Consider the following 20505-nt stretch of genomic DNA (forward strand, 5'->3'; position numbering starts at 1 on the left):
TAGTGTTTGTTGGAGTTTGGATCGCTTGCTCTGGTTTTGCAGTGTGATTCTTACAGAGTAACATAGTGGCCCTTCAAGTGTGCAACGTAGTGGCCCTTCAGATGTTATTGTACGTTAGGTGTGAGATGTCTTACTCAGAAAGAGTCATTGCAATGATTTCATACCAAACTTTGAAGCAAAGGAGTTACGTCCCACTGCCAACCTATTAGCATAACAGAGCTGGAACATATGGCTGTTAGAAGCATAAGTGGACTACCCAGCAAGGTCTAGTTGGGAGCCCACAGAGCAAACAAGTAGAGCAGCAGATTGGGTTGGCTGCTATGGCCACATAAAGCAGTCCAGTGGCCATAGCAGCCCAGCTGCTGAACCTAGCTGTTGCTGCAAACCAGCAGTACAGTAGAACACCCTATTCATTAACACAGTGTGCCTCTTCTGCCCATTTTTCATTGATTCCTACCATAATTAAGCCACCTACAAGTCCAGAAGCACAAGTCTTCCGAATTTCAGTAAAGAAATAGATTGTCAAATCAACTTAATCAAAAGATTCTGTGAAGTGCTCAAACCCAGCTGATGGACATCTATGAAGGCAAGGCAAAGCCAATCCATGGATAATATTTTGGCTAATCAATCATATGAGGGCATGTCAGAAAATTCCTTCATAATTGTTCATGCTCTGCGAAAAAGTGTAATGTTCAATGCTCTTGAAGAGGGGTGTGCTTCATAAATCGGCAATGCCAATCAGTTGGGCCCTCTACTCTAGAGCCCCAGCCCTTCTACAATAAGCTCCAAATCAATGGACTTCCAGTAAGTCTCGGGTCTTCACTGGCAAGTCCGAATTCAGTCTCACCTGTTCGGAAATATTAACCCAATTTCCTTTTGATGCGTGGCGTGCTGTGTGCTGACACGGGACTGTCCCATCTCTGGAAGGGGGCTATCCCCTGTCCAATCCAATCGCTTCTCTTAACACGGTCTTTCCCTTGTCGAATCTGTTCACATGAACCTTAGGATCAGCAGGGGACTCTTTTACACCGGCTCACTAAGAGGCGCCACAACCCCCACGCCCCCTACTCACCTGAGCCTCCTGCAACTTCTCCCACGTCAGTTGCGTCACAATCGTTAGTGGATTTTAACTTCCATGACCACCATCCTTCTGTCCTTTATCAATCGACACACTTGGTGGGATCGAGGTTAGCATGCAGTTCGAGACCATGACTGGGCTTTTCGTTCATCCCTGCATTACATATCCCACTTGGAGCTCCCATTCCCCACTAGGATTACAAAATCCAACCCTGGCCACTTATCTTTTTAAAGTTTGTGAGGATGTCTCAAACACGATGCAATAATGAGCTGCTGTACAAGAGTAATGCTCACCATAATTCAACAAAATACTTAATCTTGTGGGTGATTATGCCTAGTTTTAGATGTCCCACTCATGAGATTGGAAGGCAGGGCCAGCACTTCAAATCAAAGTGTATGCTTTGGCAATGCTTGGATGGATATAAAGTTCCTGATATTGACCTAAATTCAACAAGATGCACCTCCTAAACTGAGACAGTGGCATTTCGTGTCCCACTTCAACATTGACTTTAATCAAAGTGTATGCTTAGGCAATGCTTGGATGGATTTAAAGTTTCTGATATTGACCTAAACTCTCAACAAGATGCACCTCCTAAACTGAGACACTGGCATTTCGTGTCCACTTCAACAAGAATCATTAATTCACCACTCATTGACCCCTGAAAAAAAAGAACAGAAATGATTCTATGGCCTCGCCTCCAATCTACATACATGTTAACGTGTGTGTGTGGAAAGGTGAACAAGCTGGCAAGATTTTTCCCACCAAGCAGAATGACAAAAGTACATGGCCATCAAGCTGCATATGTACAAAAGTGATTTGATACCTACTATCCAACCTTTGCAGGTATTAAATAAGCTAAGGTGGGGCTCAAAATAATGTAAAATACAGGGAGTAAAGGTGAAACTACTTCACAAAGATAATCCTCTCATCATCTTCGTAATCCATTTTGTCATCATCTTCAACACCTTGGCCCACCCCAGTAGACCTAGCATCTTCCTCCTCCACGTCATCCCAATTATCATCATCATCATTTGCATCTGTCCCACTATTTCCAGCTTCTCGCTCTTTGCGTTCCTTTTGCAACCTATCCAAGATAGCAATAACCTGGCACCAACCATGTATATTTTAACCTTCAATCATGTCGAATTTAAAAAAAAAAGCATAAGCTCTGAAAAATTAAAGCTAGTGCAATAGCTCAAAGAAACAGCATACCCGGCTGCCTCTTTCCAACGAATCATCCATAATAAAGCGAACCTCTGGTGTCAACCGTAGCTTCATTCTCTTCCCTAAACCAGCCCTTACATATTTGGTTTTTGCCTTCAACCCTTCCATGACAATTTCCTTCCCTCTCTCATCACTGTATATTGAAACATACACCTTCGCAACCTGCATCATATATTCAGAGCCAAGAGTGCATTTTAGCTATAAATGAAAAATATGCCATGTATTAAGTTATGTTTTTCTTTCTACCCAGACATTGGAGCCAGCTCTGAGGTGCAATAAATTTAAGTCACATGAGCCTGTAAGAGGATACAGCGTGCATTGTATACAAGAGAACATTCATAAGAAATAGGATGTTTCTAAGCACAAAACTTAAAAACAGAAATTGCACCGTAACAGAGATAAAGAAGAATACTATATTACTGAAGTGACACAATCGATGGCAAAGCCCAACACCCATGCAGTCCTATGAAGGGGAGCTTCGATGGCTGATCTGGAGCTGCTAAGACGTATGCTGGATGGTAGTAGAAGCTAGGAAGTAAACTCACAATGTTACGACCCTCTGTTTTTCCCTCTGGACAACAAGCAGGTGGGCACGGGCACGGGATGGACAGTGTGAATAGGCATCAGTTGGATATGAAAATGGACAATCCGGCGCTGGACTCTTCCCCTCTGCTTGGAACTAACCCCGGCACAGAGAGGAGTCTTGTACATGTGCGAGGAGGCTTATCAGGGGCAGCTCGTTTTCCTGTGGCGGGCCAGGAGCCGCAGAATGACGAGGGAGCCCTCCATGATGGTGAGAGAGGCTGCCGCAGAGCAGCGTGAGGAGCGGGAGAGTGACTGGGCATACTCTAAGCCTGTGGACATATTGGACCTCATCTGGAGCCTTGCCTTTGGTTGCCTTCGTTATTTTTGGGTTCAGTAGAAACGGGCGAGCCTCTGCAGCATGGTGCAGGCCTCTTACTGGTGGCGGCTGCGTGTGTAGAAGCAGCCAGGAGAGCAACCTTCAGCAGAGGTTGCTATGGTGCAGGTTCTTACAGAAGTTTCTGCAGAGAGCTTAGTCGAAGGACCGGGGTTGCTCTTCCAAGGAACTGGGGTCCATGATCAGAGCCTGGTTGATGGCATGTCTGGAGCTATGACCGGTGCAGGAGATTAGAGATAGGCTTTTTCTCTTTCTCTCTCTGGGTTTTGGCACCGTGCTTGGATGGTATATTTGTCATGGAAATAGGACATTGGTTTTCAAGAGGAAACAGGACTTTGGTATCGAGGAAACAGGCCTATGATTATGGGATACAGATCTTTGGTTTATCAGATACAGGTCTTTTGTTTGCAAAACATGGGTTGAAGGCTATGGCTTTCGACATTTTTGTCACTAGTGGTATCTTCACGGAGGCTTCATGGGTTCGGAAGGCAGCTTCTTTCTATGTTTAGCAGTGGTGATCTACTATGCTTCATCACGGACTTGTGCTTACCACTTGGGTGGAGTGCAAGCGGGTTTTGGGTGCCTGTGGATGTATCAGATGAGGCTTAGATGGAAGTGAAAGAACTTGATGAGGTTCTTATTCCTGAGCAGATACTGGCACATAAGGAAAGAAAGGTACGAGGTAAAGTTTCCCGTTGCTATCTTGTGAAGTTCAAGAACTGTTCACTGATGGATGTGAAGATGGATGTCATGTGCATCCGTTCATCCCAATGCTCATAGACATGTATATTCTCATTAGCAAATATATGGGTAGATTCAGGGGTAGATTTAGAGCAGATTTTGCAGCCCTACAAGCTCCCGGAAGTGCCCAAGACATAGCCCAATGGTTGGGACACCTTTTGGGCATAGTTTGGACACAAAATATGACTGTTTGGACAATGTTTTGTGGGGAAAATAGGCAAAACCGACTTGATTACGAATTCATTCCTTTTTCCTATAAATAGGATCATTAGGCATTCATTAGAATCATCATTCAAAGATCAAGAGGATCCATTTGTCAGAGTCTGCAAGGCAGCAAGGACACAGTGCTGGATCACCAGGAGCTTCTCTTGTTCGATTACAAGTAGAGGGTTGCAAGGATCTTTGGTATGCATCATGAAGCTGTGAATCAGCAAGATCATTGTATATATAGCATGTTTTGGCAATATATAGTAGATTAGGTCTCTCTCTCCTTCTCTTTTGTGTCTTTGCTAAACATAGGATTAGCGTTATCTTCTTTGCTTAGCGTTAATCATGAACACGCTTCCGCAACGCATGTTATATTGGTATCAGAGCTTAGGTCATCCTAGGACAGTTCTTAGCTTATATTTGGTGCATGCTGAATTAGGGTTTGCGTTTTAGGGTTTACGAGCAAGATTAGGGTTTGCGTTTTTGCGTTAAATCTGCATTTTTGCATCAACTTTTTGCTCATTTTCAGCATAGTATAGTGCTAGAAAGTCTAGTTTTCAGCCTAGCATGATCCTAGGGAGTTTAGAAAGCATGTAGAACTCTAGAGTTAGGGTTTTTGGGCTGATTACAACAGAAAAAACAGCAAAATAATATCACGAGTTCAGATGCAATGGACGATGACTTTCTCACGACTTTGCAGAGTCGTCGGAGACAGGAAGATGAACGATACAAAAGGGAACAAGAACGCTATGCTCAGTATGAACAAATCATCGTTGGGGCCAGGTTTAGGCAACAACTCATAGAAGAGCTTCAAGAAGAGATGCGTCAAGACCCACTTCTATACGAGCAAAGATGGACACAACTCAAGGAGACATGGGCACAATTCATGGCAGCATCAACAAAGGCCAAGAAGGAATCACCCAGGGTTGTAAAGCAGCCCATGACCGAGAGCGTTTACCCAACGAAAAGAGAGCTTCTAAGACAAGAGTTCTCGGGAGACGTGATCACAGAAAGAGGTGTTTCCGAGGAGGTGCCATTACCTGGGATGCACATGCCAGAACCAGAACCAAAGCCAAAGCTAGAGCCAGAAGCCAAACCAAAACCAGAACCAGAGCTCGCGCAAGTGGATCTTTCCAAATCCTATTTGGAGGAGGATGAGGTCAACCCAATAGTTCCCAAGGAGGTGGATCTCTCCAAATCCTATTTGGAGAAGGATGAGATCATCTCGACAATTTCAGAGGAGTTTTCAGAAGATCTAAAGACCAAGCCAGAGAACTTGAAGACTAAGTCAAAGAGCTTGGGGATTGAGCCGATGGATATGAAGTGCAATCTTCAATTGGACCAAAACGGAATCGGAGCAAAGGTGTATGAATTACCCCAGTGCTCCAAGCTTAGCAAAAGGGGATGTCATGTGCATCCGTTCATCCCAATGCTCATAGACATGTATATTCTCATTAGCAAATATATGGGTAGATTCAGGGATAGATTTAGAGCAGATTTTGCAGCCCTACAAGCTCCCGGAAGTGCCCAAGACATAGCCCAATGGTTGGGACACCTTTTGGGCATAGTTTGGACACAAAATATGACTGTTTGGACAATGTTTTGTGGGGAAAATAGGCAAAACCGACTTGATTACGAATTCATTCCTTTTTCCTATAAATAGGATCATTAGGCATTCATTAGAATCATCATTCAAAGATCAAGAGGATCCATTTGTCAGAGTCTGCAAGGCAGCAAGGACACAGTGCTGGATCACCAGGAGCTTCTCTTGTTCGATTACAAGTAGAGGGTTGCAAGGATCTTTGGTATGCATCATGAAGCTGTGAATCAGCAAGATCATTGTATATATAGCATGTTTTGGCAATATATAGTAGATTAGGTCTCTCTCTCCTTCTCTTTTGTGTCTTTGCTAAACATAGGATTAGCGTTATCTTCTTTGCTTAGCGTTAATCATGAACACGCTTCCGCAACGCATGTTATAATGGAGGAGGGTGACTTAGCAGATTCACCTTAGGTATTGCAGCTTTATCTTGATGTCTTTGAGTTGGAGCCGACTCTTGCTATGGCTCATTCAGATTCAGCAGAGCATAGGTCTGGAGCATTGCCTAATGCTCAAGGAGGGGGTAGCACCTCCGCTCCCTTGTTACACACACGCTCAGTTTTTCATCTAGGAGTTGCTTGGTGACATCTTTGTATTCACGCGAAGGTACTGAGGCTGACAGTACATCTGCTTATGGGACTTCTATGATATTGTGTACTAGTCACATGAGATGGTAAAGTTGGGTATGGTTCACAGTCGGCCGTACCATGAACTATAACTGCAACTATGGATGGTTTTTGCCTTTGGAACTAAGGTATGACTGAGGAAGATTGGGATATTGATCTTTGTCATATGGTTCCGGCTGTTCTTGACCACAGGATCGGTCAATTGGATTTTGAGATGATGCTATTTGTGGAGTTGGTCTCCTTTGGAATGGCATGGTTTGGTTGAGCTCAAAGTTTGCAGCAACCTGAGCTAACACTTCGAGACTCTATAAAGGGCATAAGTCTTGCGAGCAGTCCTAGAGTTGGTTTGGTTCATTGATATATATGGATTAAACTCTATTTGTGCATGTATTGATACACTTTCCGAGGTATTATTTTTATTTTGGTGCCATTGGATCCTGGTATCCTTGAGAATACATTGGGTAATACTCTGGATGTGTCAAGATGAGATGCATGTATGTTGGTATGATACATCAGGTACTTTACCATGTTCATGGTGTATCACTGAATGTGGCTCCTGCGGGATGGCCATAAGTAGAGTGTGTAAAGCATCAAGAGGGACATATGTGGAAAGTACTTAGTGGATGCATAGTTTAAATGCATTGAGTGCTTTCATATGCTCATGTTGTACCATCAGTTGTGGGTCCTGCGGGATACCCATGGGTGTAAGGCTTGCGAGCAACCCTGAGACTGTTATTTTGGAGTGGGTAGAGCATCTTGAGGAGCATATTGTTTGCGAATGCATATATGTGTCATGCATATGTTTGTCATATGTAGAATGATGCATGGTTTTGTTTTTGGCTAACACAGGTTACGTGTTTCCACTTGGTTTTAGAATTTTGCTGCAAGTTCTGAAGGAACAAGCAAGAGTTGTTTGTCACTTTGACGTGACGATTTGGCCTTATTGTTCAGGATGATTGTTTCATCACCGAGTTGCACTGGAGGGGCATTGCTTTGGTCATATGGGGAATCTTTTGGATGCTTACTGTGTTATTGATTGCAATCGAGGACGCTTGCTATTTTTCAAGAGGGGGGTATGTTACGACCCTGTATTTTTCCCTCTGGACAACAAGCAGGTGGGCACGGGCACGGGATGGACAGTGTGAATAGGCATCAGTTGGATATGAAAAGGAAAATTCATAAGTGTGGCCAGCCCTAGTGTGAAAGGGGACAAAAGGATTTTATTGTTTATAAGGTTTAATAACCTTTGATGATTTGAAAGTATTATTATTGAAGTCACTAAAAAAGGTAGATTTGATTCACTTTAATAATACCCATTTGAAAATTATTTAAAAAAAACCGCATGCATTTTTAATCCTTGCTTTTGGCATTTTTTTTTGAGAAAAGTGCATCATCTCTTTATAAGACGTAGGTTGGCGCATCCCCTGGAGAGGTCGCCTTGGTGGATCATCGTCCTGTGGCGTGTGGAGACGATCGTGTATCTGCACACATGCTGCAGAAACAGGCCCTTGCACCACCGCGCTTGAGGGCATGGAGCGGGCATGGCCTTCAACCTCCTCTTCTCTAGACAATCTGGCGATGGACTCTTCCCCTCTGCTTGGAACTAACCCCAGCACAGAGAGGAGTCCCGCACATGTGCGAGGAGGCTTATCAGGGGCAGCTCGTTTTCCTATGGCGGGCCAGCAGCCGCAGAATGATGAGGGAGCCCTCCATGATGGTGAGAGAGGCTGCCGCGGCCGTGGAACCCCGATGATGATGAAATCAGCAAGGTCATACGACTCCAGCACAGACTCCATCATGACCTTCCAGATGCCGCAATTGGACCCGTCCAACTGACGGTCCACTGGGAACGTGGGGAGAGTCAGAATCTTCACGTGCTTCTCAGCCATCTCTAGTAAATCTGCCATCGCGGGGAGTAAACTGAAAGGGTGGGTGGGTGGGAAAAAAAATCTCTAAAACCTGCAAGTGGCTGTCCAGCACCTTAGCCCCATAGTAGCAACAGAACGGGAACGAGAACGGAACGAAAGCCCCATCAGGGGAACGGGAACGGGCCACAAGGGGAACGAGAACGAGGGGGAACGGTAAGGGGGGACGAGAGAGAAAGAGAGAGGGAAAAGTAAGTAGCCTTGCTGCCTTGCCTTGGAAAGTAGGAGTCCAAGTCTAAAGAGACTCGAGAGAGAAGCCCAATCGTGCCTCATAGCTGTCAAGTACGCACGCCGCACGGGCCTAGGAAGTATGCGGGCAGGCGACAATATGGTACGTCTTTCAAGGATATCCACAGGCGGCTCGCAACAACAGGTACACTTTTTCTCTTTTTTCTTTTTCTTGGCCAAACATAAAAAACGTTCCCCAAAGGGGGAACGGCAGTCAAACGTTCCATGAAACCGTTCCCCCACGTTCCCCTGGCCGTTCCCATGCCAAATCGTTCCCCCATGCACATTCCACCCGGTTTAGGCATCTCAGCCTTGGGGGAACGCGTTCCACCGTTCCCAAGGGGTGGAAACGGCGTTCCCCTACTACTATGCTTAGCCCGCCTTCCTCTTGCAACTTCTCTTCCTGAACAGTCCAAAACAGTCCACCAATCAGCAACCTAACGCTCCCCCTCTTGTTCAGAAAACTCCCAAGATCTATCACGAGCCTAGGGCTCTGATACCATGTCAGAATATGCAATGGAAATGATAACCAAACTTGGGTTGACAAGAGCAAGTAGAATGCAGAAAATAGACAGCACAAGAAACACAGAGAAATATGTGTGTAAACTCTTCTCTATACACAAGATCCCGCAAATAACTGAATGAGAAAGTGGTGGGGGGCATGGGGCCTATTTATATGTCCCATGCATGCAGTCGGCCAGCGCTGGTGGCCCTCCACGACTACATGAAGCAGTCGGCCAGCAGTAGAAAACTCCACGACTGCAAAAAGCAAGTCGGCCAGCCACACGACTGCTGAATGGACAGTCGGCCAGCCACCAGAAGCTCGTGCCAACATCTGGCATCCATCCACACCACCGAAAAATGGGAAAAAATACCGGGAGTGAGGAAAAATGATAAAACACCTATACAGGGCGGGCACACCCACAACAGAGGCCCTGGTGTATAAATATAGACAGGAGATGACTTCGCCTCTACTCCAAGCCTCTCCTCCACCCTCCTCCACCCTCCTCCAAGCTCCTTCCATCCCACTTGAGCCTCTACTCCAAGTTCTCTTCCTCCAAGCTCTTCCCATACTTCATCTTCTCTACGCTCTCTCCTCTACTCCACGCTTTAGCCCTTCTCTTATCCATCATGCCTCGGGAGAAGCATGAGGCTTTTGATTTGCATTGCCTCAATGTGGAGAAGGACACCAAGAAGTCCAACTCCCATCATTGGACATGCCGATATTGCGGCAAGTCATACACCAGTGGTGCAACAAGGCTTCTCCAACACCTTTCAAAGATTGGGGGACAAGTTGCCCCATGCAAGGAGATTCCGCAAAGCATTGCCGATGACATTTCGTGGAAGATGAGCGGTGGCTCAAATTAAAGTAGAGGAGCATCATCAACACACGCACCGGCACCACCACCAGCACCACCATCGGCACATGATGAAGCGGCCACCGGCTCTTTCATTGGTGTATCCTCCACTGCCACTTCCACGGATGCACGGTCCGCCTCTGCACCGGGCAAAAGGCAAAGGGTGGTGGAGCGTGAAGGGGTGCAACCCTCTCTCCACCAAGTCACGGGTAGTGTGAGAGGTTCGGTTGCATTCCTTAAGGAGCGGAAACGCCTTGCAGAGATAGAGATTGCTCGCACCATTATTGAATGCAATCTTGCCTTCAATGTACTCCAAAAGGAGCAATGGAAGAAGATGGTGACGGCGATTGCGAATGTGGGCCCATGTGAGGGGTGGACGGGGGTCTCTTACACGGCTATGCGCACGAGGAAGATTGATGAAGAGAAGGAGAGAATTGATCGAGCCCTTGACCCGATTCGAGCCGCATGGACGAAGTATGGATGTTCTATTCTCACAGATGGATGGAGTGATCAAAGGAAGCGTGGCATTATCAACATCCTTGTGTCTTGCCCGCTTGGCACATACTTCTTGCGTGCGGTTGACACCGGGAGAAGGGGGAGAAAGACTACCGGGAGTTTCATCTACCGCCATATTAGACAAGCGATCATAGAGGTAAGCATTATTTTACTTAAGTGTGGCTGATTTTGTCATTTGTGCAAAGCCCTCAACTCATATGATTTATCTACCATGTAGGTTGGGGCTCAAAACGTGGTGCAAGTCATCACCGACAATGCATCAAATTGTCGACGCATGGGCCGCTTGCTTGAGGCGGAATTCCCCACCATTGTGTGGACTCCATGTGCGAGTCATTGCATTGACTTACTCATGGAGGATGTGGCGAAGCTCGGGTGGGTGAAGAGGATTGTGCAACAAGCTACATCTATTGTCAACTTCTTCATGCTAAAGGTGAAGGTGCTTGCTATGTTTCGTGAGCATAGCAGGCTTGACTTGAAGAAGCCATCGGCCACCCGCTTTGCCTACATGTGGCTGGTTTTGGAGCGTCTATACCATGTGAGGCCCGCCCTTCGCCAGACAGTTGTTTCCACCATGTGGAACGAATGGGATGAGCACGTCACTGAAGAGGCCAAAGCCATGCAACGCTTTTGCCTAGAGGAGAGATTTTGGACTAGAGTCCAAGCAATTGTCATTGCTATGACTCCATTCTATAGGCTCTTGCGGATGACAGATTGCGAGGGGTCCACCATGGGCCTTCTTGTCCACTTCTTTAGAGCTGCCCTTGTGGAGCTGGAGGCTTGCACAGACATTACATTTGACGAGCGAGCACAAATCATGGAGATTGCACAGAAGAGATGGAGGTGGATGCACAAACCAATCCACGGGTTTGCAGCATTGGTACATCCAGCCTACAAGTCTCCGGTAGTTTGCACCGATAGGGAGCTTCGACAAGATCCGGATGCATATATGCTTCGAGCTGTGCCAGTTGATGAGCACAATGCCTTTCTAGAGGAGTTGGGCTGCTATGTTGATCAGAGAGGTCAAACCTCCTTTTCGTCTCCCACTTGCTGGAGGAGGGAGTCACTTGTGAAGCCCCTTTTTTGGTGGGACAATTTTGGGTATGGACTAGAGCATCTCCAACCCATAGCCTTAAGGATCCTAGCCCAGGATTGTTCTACGGTTGCATGTGAGAGGAACTGGAGTTCCTATTCTCTCATACACACGAGGATACGCAATCGACTGAGCACACGACAATTGGAGCGGTTGGTCTACTGCCGCACTAACTTGCGCATGATGCAGGGCATTCTTAGTATGGGTAGTCCCAAGCAGGTAAGTGACAAGTCTAGACTCTAACTTGTCATGACTCATAACTTTTAAGTTTTGTGTACACTGTACAAACTCTTAACTTTTGTGCCTTAATGTGTAGGTCAATGTTGACACTTTCACGTTGACGACGAGTGAAAACTTTGCAAGTGTCAATCAACAACCTGATGAGGAGGAGGAGGCAATCTTCATGGAGCTCTATAGTGAGCTTGTGGCAGCAGATACTCGCAGCACCAGGAGTCAGCATGGACGGGACCGAGCAGTTGGAGTTCATAGGCCTCCGCCTTCGACATCGGCAAAGGGTGGCCTTCGCACATATGTGAGGCGGGGATCCTCGAGCTCCAATCCCCGCCTTCATGATGATATTCCATTGCTCCCTCATGATGATACCCCATTGCCTAGAGAGCCCTTGTTTGATGATGACGGCAACCTACTTAGCGAGAATGATCCCCAGAGTGTCTCGTCCAAATTCGAAGAGTCCTCTTCAGAGAACTCTCTTGATGGACACTCTAGTAGTGATCATGTTGATGATCATGCAAATGTTGGTGATGATGTAGACTTTTGATATGTTATAGCTCTCTAGGCATTGGGCATCTATCTCCTTCTAGCCCATTGATGATGTATTGTAGTATGTAGTATCATGTATGTACGCATGTTGGCGGTCGTCCATGCCATGAGTTTTTGGCCTATCCTTTTGTCGCAATTTTGTACTCTAATGGCATGATGACATTATGTTCATGGTTCTACTATTTTGTAACTTCTTGTCTACAATTTTTAAGTTTAGGAAGTATTTTTAAAAAAAAAACGTACTAATATCGTACCGTACCTCAAAAAATTTTAAGGTACCAATTAGTACCGTATTTTATCGTATCGTACCGTACCGTATCGTACCTTTCGTACTAACTAAGCTTGCTCAGCACGTAGCACAACAGGAAAGGCAGCCAAAAAGCAAAAAGCACAGATGAAGAGGGGTTGATGAAGCAGAAAACGTACGTGCAGATCGAGCTCCAAAAATGCCAACAAAGAAGGGAAGAAGGTTGTCTAGAGGTGGAGAGCCGGGACCTCAACGTCTGATACCATGTTGGAGTATGCACAGGCAGAAGCATAGACAAAGAAATAGAGAGAGAGAGAGAGAGAGAGAGAGAGAGAGAGAGCACTTGTTGACAAGCTCACGGAGAAAGAGCACATGTTGACAAGATCACCTTTATTATAGCATGAGGCGTTTACAATGGCAATAGCCAGCAAGAGAGGGCAATACAATGTGCTAGGAATGGATGAAACAAGTAAATATGAGGAGGCCCCTTATATAGTGATGCAGGGAGCAAGCCGACTGCTCCGCGACCCACTAAAAGGAGAAAAAACATAAATACCGAATAAATAGGCATGGCCCCAATACACTAAGATGCACAATATTCTAACACCAGTAAGTTCCATTATTACTCCGAGCTGGATTTATCCAGCCCTTCGTTGCACCTACCTTGTTTGTGCAAAAGAAAGACAATTCCGCACGATTATGCATGGACTACAGGTGTTACATGCACTGAGGTTGATCGTGGTAGCCCACAACAAAGCCTTCTTTAAACCGTTACTTTGGTGAGATCTTTAGCATCCATTCACTGAGTAGAGAGAGGGAGAGAGAGAGAGAGAAGAGAAAGTAGACGACACAGTATTGGGTCCCAAATCCCACAGAAGGGCCCCCCTGCAAGCAGGAGTATTTGCTTATATTACTTCTTTGGAGAACTGTTGTAAAATGCTTTAGAACAAGATCTATGACTGCCCACAACGCAAGGACAAGGAAGACCGTACATCACCTGAAAGGACTCTTCTGGGCGACTTATGCAAGTCTCCTTGTCTATGGTTCCGCCTCTGCATACTCCAACATGTTATCCGACGAGTAGGTCCCGTCTGCCCATCTGCGTTTTGATCCCCTTCTCTCTCCTCCGTTTTTGGATTCAGTAGGCAGCTGCGTTTTCTCATCTATTGGCTGCATTTTTCGCGCTGAACCTGCGCTTTCTCCCTCTTCACATCAGCATTTTTCTCCTGGAGGTGCTCCTGCCCTGTGCAACCCTTGCAAGGCGACAAGGTGCAAGTCCAAGGTGGCTGTGTTTTGCTTATTCAAAGCATTTTCTGCAGTGGCTGTTTTTACAGTCAGGACAGCTTCCGGAGGTGGTTTACTCGCTTGTGGTGCAACCCGACAAGCGGCCCCGACAACTCTGCTTCTTCCCCGGCTTCCCTCCCTCCAGTTGGGTTCCCACATGCAGTTGGTGATGCCTCATGGTCACTTATGCTTGTTGACCCTTATGCTGGTCTATGCTAGACGCTTTCTCTTACGTGATGTCTACTAGAGATGCCTTTTATGATGTTTTCCCTTGCAGCGGGATTGTTTCTACAGTGTTGACATTGTTACTTTCTCACATGTGATGTTTACTGGGAGTGCCTTTTACACACTTGGCCAGTGTTGGCTTGCTCTCATAGTTTTGACATGTCACATGTATCTTATTCATTGTGGGATTATGCATCTTTACATTTGCCATACATGCCACTGATCATGGCATCGCTGAGAGTTTACCTATCCTCTCATAGCATTGGCTGATGCCCGCCTCGAGCCCCCACTTTTTCTCTCCATTTTCAGCTTTTCCCATTGCTGAATTTTTACTTTTATCAATCCTACCATTGCTGATTTTTTCCTCATCGGATCCTCCATTGATGAGTATCACTTCTGCAGCTTACACTGCATGTCTCACAGGCATGACTTCTGGATCCTGTTGCCTTTACACATGCGTATATCTGCTACCTCTTCTTATGCTTATCACTGGTGCAGTTACAGAGCATTGATGTGGATTACATGCAGTTCAGCTTGGCATTTGGATGCTTGCCTTCAGGGGGGGTATTATGCGATGCCTCTTGATTTGATGCAGTTGATGTCCACATAATCTTTGCCATGCATTTCAGGTGATGCGTTTATGTACTACTGTGCTCTAGCATTAGCACTATGACATTGGGGATTCTCCTTTTCCCCGTCATATAGTGCTTGCTTTTCCCATTGAACAGTAGTGGGCGGTGCATCTCCAGCTGCTGCAGGCAAAGCTTTCTCAGAGCTTAGTTGATGTATCAGTCAAGTGGTTGCAAGGAGGAAAGTACAGACTGGTACAATTGGCCTCACGAGTGCAGAACCACGTGCTGATTTGGTAAGCTCTGAACTTGTCCATCTTTCTTTCTTTCCATTGGCTTATGTCTGCTGCAGAGTTGTGTTATCTGGCCCCTTGTGAGAGGAGGGGTATGGCAGATTGAAAGGGTGGAAACAGAGATTGGATAGTGGATGTATGTTTATGCTGAATTGTGGAACCATGTACTTGGGATATGCCAGATGTGTGCTCAAGGCTGCCCTGCTGAATGGTCTTGGCTGATCAGAGGGAAACACAAAGTGTTGCTTTTGTGGGACACAGATCTGTGTGTGAATCCTCTGTGCTAAGAGGTCTTGTGGGCTGCCAGATTGGACACACAGGTGTATTCTCCTGGCTGGTTTTGTTGTACTCAGCTTTACATCTTTTTGAATTTGAATAAAGAAATACCGAAAGGGGTGCCAAGCTTTGGGGCCAACAGGTGTCGTTCTCATTTCAGATTTGGGGCACTCTAGCTCCAATTAAATTTGTTTTTATATCTGGACTACAAGTGGAAGGGTGACTGCTAGTCTACCGCACTTTGGTTTCTACCAGAGGCCGGTTTCATGGCTCCTTTCCGAGAGTTGTTACAGGACCTTCGGAGGCAAACAGGTCCCATCTTTATTGGTGACAAGTCCACTATCCCGATACATAGTGAGGGCAGGTTGGAGATCGTTCCCGATGGCAGAGGGGAGAAGCATTCCTCCCCGGTTCTTTATGTCCCATCTCTTGGCTTTCATCTTTTGTCAATGCATGAGGTTTGCAAGACTGGCATGTGGGTGGAGTTTGATGAGCATTCAGTTGCTATCCAGGACAAAGCAACAGGCCAGGTTGTTTGGGAAGGCGGAGTGGAGAAAGGAATTTACAAACTCTCAGCACTCTCTTCTCTTACAGGTACTCAACTCGGTGATTTGTGGCATTTTCGTTTTGGCCACTTGAATGTGGACGCAGTGCGGCGAGCTTTCCGGGACCAGATGGTGGATGGCTATTGCAATTCTTGCATTCGTGGGAAGTAGCATAGGGAGTCTTTTCCGAAGTAGGCTACTAGGCGGGCTTCGAAACCACTGGAGTTGGTTCACACTGACTTGTGTGGGCCTATGCTAACCCCCGCTCGTCACATCACATCGTTTCGTACCTTTTCCGTGCGCGTTTCCCAGTGGTGGCCGCCTGTACTTTTTCATCGTTTTGTGTACCAGCTCGCCATGGAATCAACGCCCATGTCAACCCACCTACTCCTTGGTGTCCTTGGGCCTTGTGGAGGTCTTCTAAAGGGGTAATGTCATGTTTTGCTTTATGTTGGTTTTCTCTGCACAACTCACAAAGCAGCACGTTTTATTCTCTTCCATCAATATTTATGGCATATCTTCTTCCCCTTGCTCTATCGAGGCCTAAGCCTACCTACCTTCTCTTCCCCTTGCTCTATTGTTGGCCAAGATGACAGTTAAATTCATGAATCATAAAATGAGATTACTTTATGTTATGTGTCGCACTTGCAGGGCCAACAATCTGCATTTATCCCCGCCTTGTAGGATGCCTCAAACAGGTGATTCTCTTTGGAACAATGTCACCTTCAAGTCTAGATATGGTGGCTCGGGCTCCGGAAAGTGGAAATGCAACTTTTGTGCAGATAAGCACCATGGCAGTGTCACCAGGCTGAAGGCACATTTGTCACAAACAAAGGGTTTTGGCATTGGGCCATGTAAGCATGTGCCACAAGAAATCTATGATAGCCTAAAGGCTTGGAAGGCCATGCAACTAGGTATCCCTCTCGAGGATATCCCCAATCTGGGAGAGCCTGAAGCACGTCAGAGTGTCTCCGAGAGGACTCACACTATCAAAGAGGAAGATACCAGTGGTGATGTTGCAGGTGGTTCTAGCTCGGCACCTCGAGCCAAAAGAACTAGTCTTCCAGTGTTCAAGAAAGGACATGTGCAGGCAGGGATGCAAAAGGTTGCCATGAAAGAGGCAACGAGGGAGTTGATGAGGTTGTTTATTCAATGTGGATTATCCTTCCACATTGTCAGGACTCCTCGATGGAAGAAGGCAATGAGAGCTATCTCCCGCATTGGGTGTGAGTGGGATGGCCCCTCCTATGAAACATTGCGCACTACTGATGAGCTTCGCAAGGAGCAACTGGCTATGGAGATGGAGATGGAGCCTCTCAAGGCCACTTGGGCAAAGTATGGTTGTACTTTGCTTTGTGATGGATGGACAGATGTGCGAAAGAGAAATGTGTACAACATTCTTGTGTCCTCCTGCAAAGGCACAATGTTCATTCATGCCATAGATGCATGAGTGCCAGGGCCAGTGGTTATAGGGGAGTTCATTATGTCCCACATGCGCCAGGCAATCAATGAAATTGGCCCCGATAACATGTGCAGGTGATCACGGACAATGGGTCCAATTGTATATCCATGGGCAAGATGTTAGAGGAGGAGTTCCCCAAGATTGTGTGGACACCTTGAGCAGCACACAGCTTTGACTTGATGATTGAGGATGTGGGGAAGCTTGATTGGGTGAGCCATGTATTTTCAGCTGCATCTAGCATGGTGAACTTTGTCACAAAGAAGCCAAAGGTTTTGAGCATGTACAGGGCCAATAGTGATCTTGAGCTTCTAAAGCCCACCAAACCTCGGTTTGCATATATGTTTATTGTGGTGGAGAGACTAGTGAGAGTGTGACATGGCTTATTGCGCACTGTTGTGTGTCATGAATGGACAGCATGGGAAGACAAGGACAAGCCCAAGTCTGTAGCATTCGCTCGTATGGTCATGAGAGATACTTGGTGGCAGAATGCAGAGGGACTTGTGAAGGCACTTCAGCCCATGTATAGTGTCCTTCGGCTCGAGGATGAGCTTCTCATTTACCGCAACGGTAGCCATATGGTTGGGCGAGCTACTGCATTGCTTAGGGAGACACAGTTGGAGCTAGTGTCTTGGTGGGAGAAATAAAGTATTGGGACACCCAACTTGGTAAGGTTCTTAAATCTTGTATCTTTGTCTCCTATTCTTTCAAAATCTACATTCAAATGCTACTTTCTTTTTGACTCTAACTTTTTGTACAATGTAGAGACGGATTGCATTGAGAGTTCTCTCCCAGGATTGCAGTTCAGAGCCTTGTGAGAGGAACTAGAGTACATGGGCTCTTTTTCACACAAAAAAGAGAAACAGACTCTCCACAGCACAATTGGAGAAGCTTGTCTTTTGTCATTGCAATCTCCGATTGCTAGAGCAAAAGGGTCATCCCATTGAGCCTCGCCAAGTGAATCCAGATAAGATTGATATCATGAAGTGCAAGGAGATTCCCGACCCAAGGGAGATCGGTAACTTCAATGCTCAGAAATCAGCACACTTGTCGCGACGAAAATAACGCACAAAATTGAATGTAGATGTGCAGAAAAATAGAGAGAGAGAGAGAGAGAGAAGGAAAGAGAGAAACAAAGATTTTATTAACGTCTTCCAAAAGACCGAACTTGGCCTATGAGACAAATCGGTGTACCTGTATGGAGTATCCTCTGTCATCCCAACAAAATGAAAAAGTACTGAACTAAAAAGCTGAATCTGGATGTGCAATAAGTACAATGAGTGGTGAAGGGGATGGAGCTCTACTACTAGGAGAATGCAAAGCTATATGCATGGAGTATACAATCATGATATGCAACCTAGCTAGCTCCATCTTGTACCATACTGGGGGTATAAAATGGTATACATCAATGAAGGGGGTGTCCACAGCTCCCTGAAGAACATGCCTGGGTGTGCTCTGAAGCGAGCCAGTCGCTCCGCACCCTCTCTGTGAAACTGAGCTCTGATCTCTGTCATCTCTCTCTCGTATAGGCGTGGTGTCCGAAAGCCAGGTGTCCTCTGTCGGCTCTGAGTGTCTCTGCTCTCTGGAGAGTAATTCCCTGCCGTGTAGGGGCTGGGAGTGGGATGGATCTCTGAAAAAATGTAGTAATCTGTGTCTGTCGTCCCCCCTCTGGAGCTGTCTGAGCCTGTAATGATGTCTCTCTGTGGCGCTGTATGTCTAGAATGAATCTCCCCAGTATGCGCTGGTCTGCTGCCTCAAAGATCTGGCGTAGGGAATGTGGCTCTCTGAATAAAATGGGATATCTCTCTCTGATGGTTGTATATGCTCTGCATCTGCATACATAATACTCCTCACTCTCCACCTCCTCTCTACACAATTTGCATACCCTCTCCTCTCGGGGGATCCATGCTGCTCTGCCAGTCTCACTCTCCAATCGGTGTGATGAAACTCTAAGCTGACCAATAGCCACTCGGGAGCCGTGTGGTAAAAAGCCCTCCATGTATCTAGGCCTCTCTATAAATCCATCATCAGTGATACTCATGAAGTGATCTCTGTAGTATAGCATCTTCGGTGGAAGAGGCTGTGTAGGCGATATCCATGTCTCTCGTGTATAGAGCTGCCATAGATCCTGTCTCAATACTCTGTTCCTCTCACTATGAGAGAGACGGATATGTGGTGCATCCCTGTCATACTGGAATGGTGGTAGATGATCCATATCTAGGCCATGCTGTGAGAACCAATGTGTGACCTGTGCATACCATGATCCTCTGTCTCCTGCCTCAGCCAGCTGTCTAGATGCCTCAAAAGCTCTATATGACAATCTGTCCTGTGGCATCTCTCTGAATCTGTCTAGCAGGCATATAGTCTGAAATATGGCCTCTACCATCATAGGAGGCGCAGCAAACTCTGCTCGGATAATGTCATGAAGTACTGACGGTTTGCTGCGTATCATGCGTGCCATCATGAGGGCCTGTGGTCTCTCTATCTGTGTCCACCAATGGGTAGCAAGGCCTGGCGCCCATACCGCTGCTCCATACATCAATGCCGGTGTGACTAATGTGTCAAATAGCCACCCCTTCGTCCAGGGCTCCTGAAAATGCGCCTGGTGGCACTGTCTCTCTAGCATAGCCAATGCTGCATATCCCCGTGTCAATCGTGTGGCTGTTGCAGAGAAGGTAACCCCTAGGTACACGTATGATGTCACCACCTCCACCTGGCGTCCTGCGAGAGTGAATGTCAGCTGACTCCTGCCCTGTCTCGATGTATGAAAGACCATAACCTTGGTTTTCCCAAGGTTCACAGTAAGACCCCTCTGTGTGCAGAAATCATCGAGTGCATGTAGATGCTGCTGTAGACCACCTGGAGACTCAAACACTGATACAATATCATCAGCATAGAGCATAATATGTACTCAGGTACCTGCTAAATCAACTCCATCTCCGCCTCCCCGTGTAATGAAGTCAGCCACCTCATCAATGTATAACCCAAATAGCGTGGGGGAAAGTGGGCATCCTTGCTTCACACCAATGGTGCTAGCAATAGTCTCGGACATACCTCCTGGACATCTGACTCGCCCAAAAACCTGCTCATATAATGCATAGATGCCCCATGTCATATCTGCTGGTATGCCAAGAGACTGCAGGCGCTAAAAGAGCCTCTCTCGTGGTACTGTGTCAAATGCCTTGCGGAAATCACAAAGCAGCAATAGAGCTTTCTCTTCCTCACTCTGGCCTGATCACATCTCAAAGTGAATACATGGTCACTGGTAGAGAAAGCTCTCTTGAAGCGTGCCTGCCCTGATGAGCGTAAACCTGC

At 46.4% G+C, this 20505-nt stretch overlaps 1 protein-coding gene across 1 annotated transcript in view; it reads right to left on the bottom strand.

The window, feature by feature from the left end:
- Window positions 1-1771: 1771 nt before the first annotated feature.
- The window catches only part of LOC147608341 (ribosome-binding factor A family protein), a 66292-nt gene continuing 47558 nt past the window's right edge, over window positions 1772-20505 (bottom strand). The window contains exons 2-3 of the mRNA XM_086789387.1: window positions 2291-2464; window positions 1772-2182 (exon numbers count right to left, since the gene is read on the bottom strand). Of these exons, the coding sequence (XP_086645513.1) occupies window positions 1982-2182; window positions 2291-2464 (375 nt within the window). The 3' untranslated portion in view covers window positions 1772-1981. The remainder of the gene's footprint in view (window positions 2183-2290; window positions 2465-20505) is intronic.

Source organism: Cibotium barometz, chromosome 53 (assembly GCF_041138505.1).
Source record: "Cibotium barometz isolate CiBa-2024 chromosome 53, ASM4113850v1, whole genome shotgun sequence".
Taxonomy (NCBI): Eukaryota; Viridiplantae; Streptophyta; class Polypodiopsida; order Cyatheales; family Cibotiaceae; genus Cibotium; species Cibotium barometz.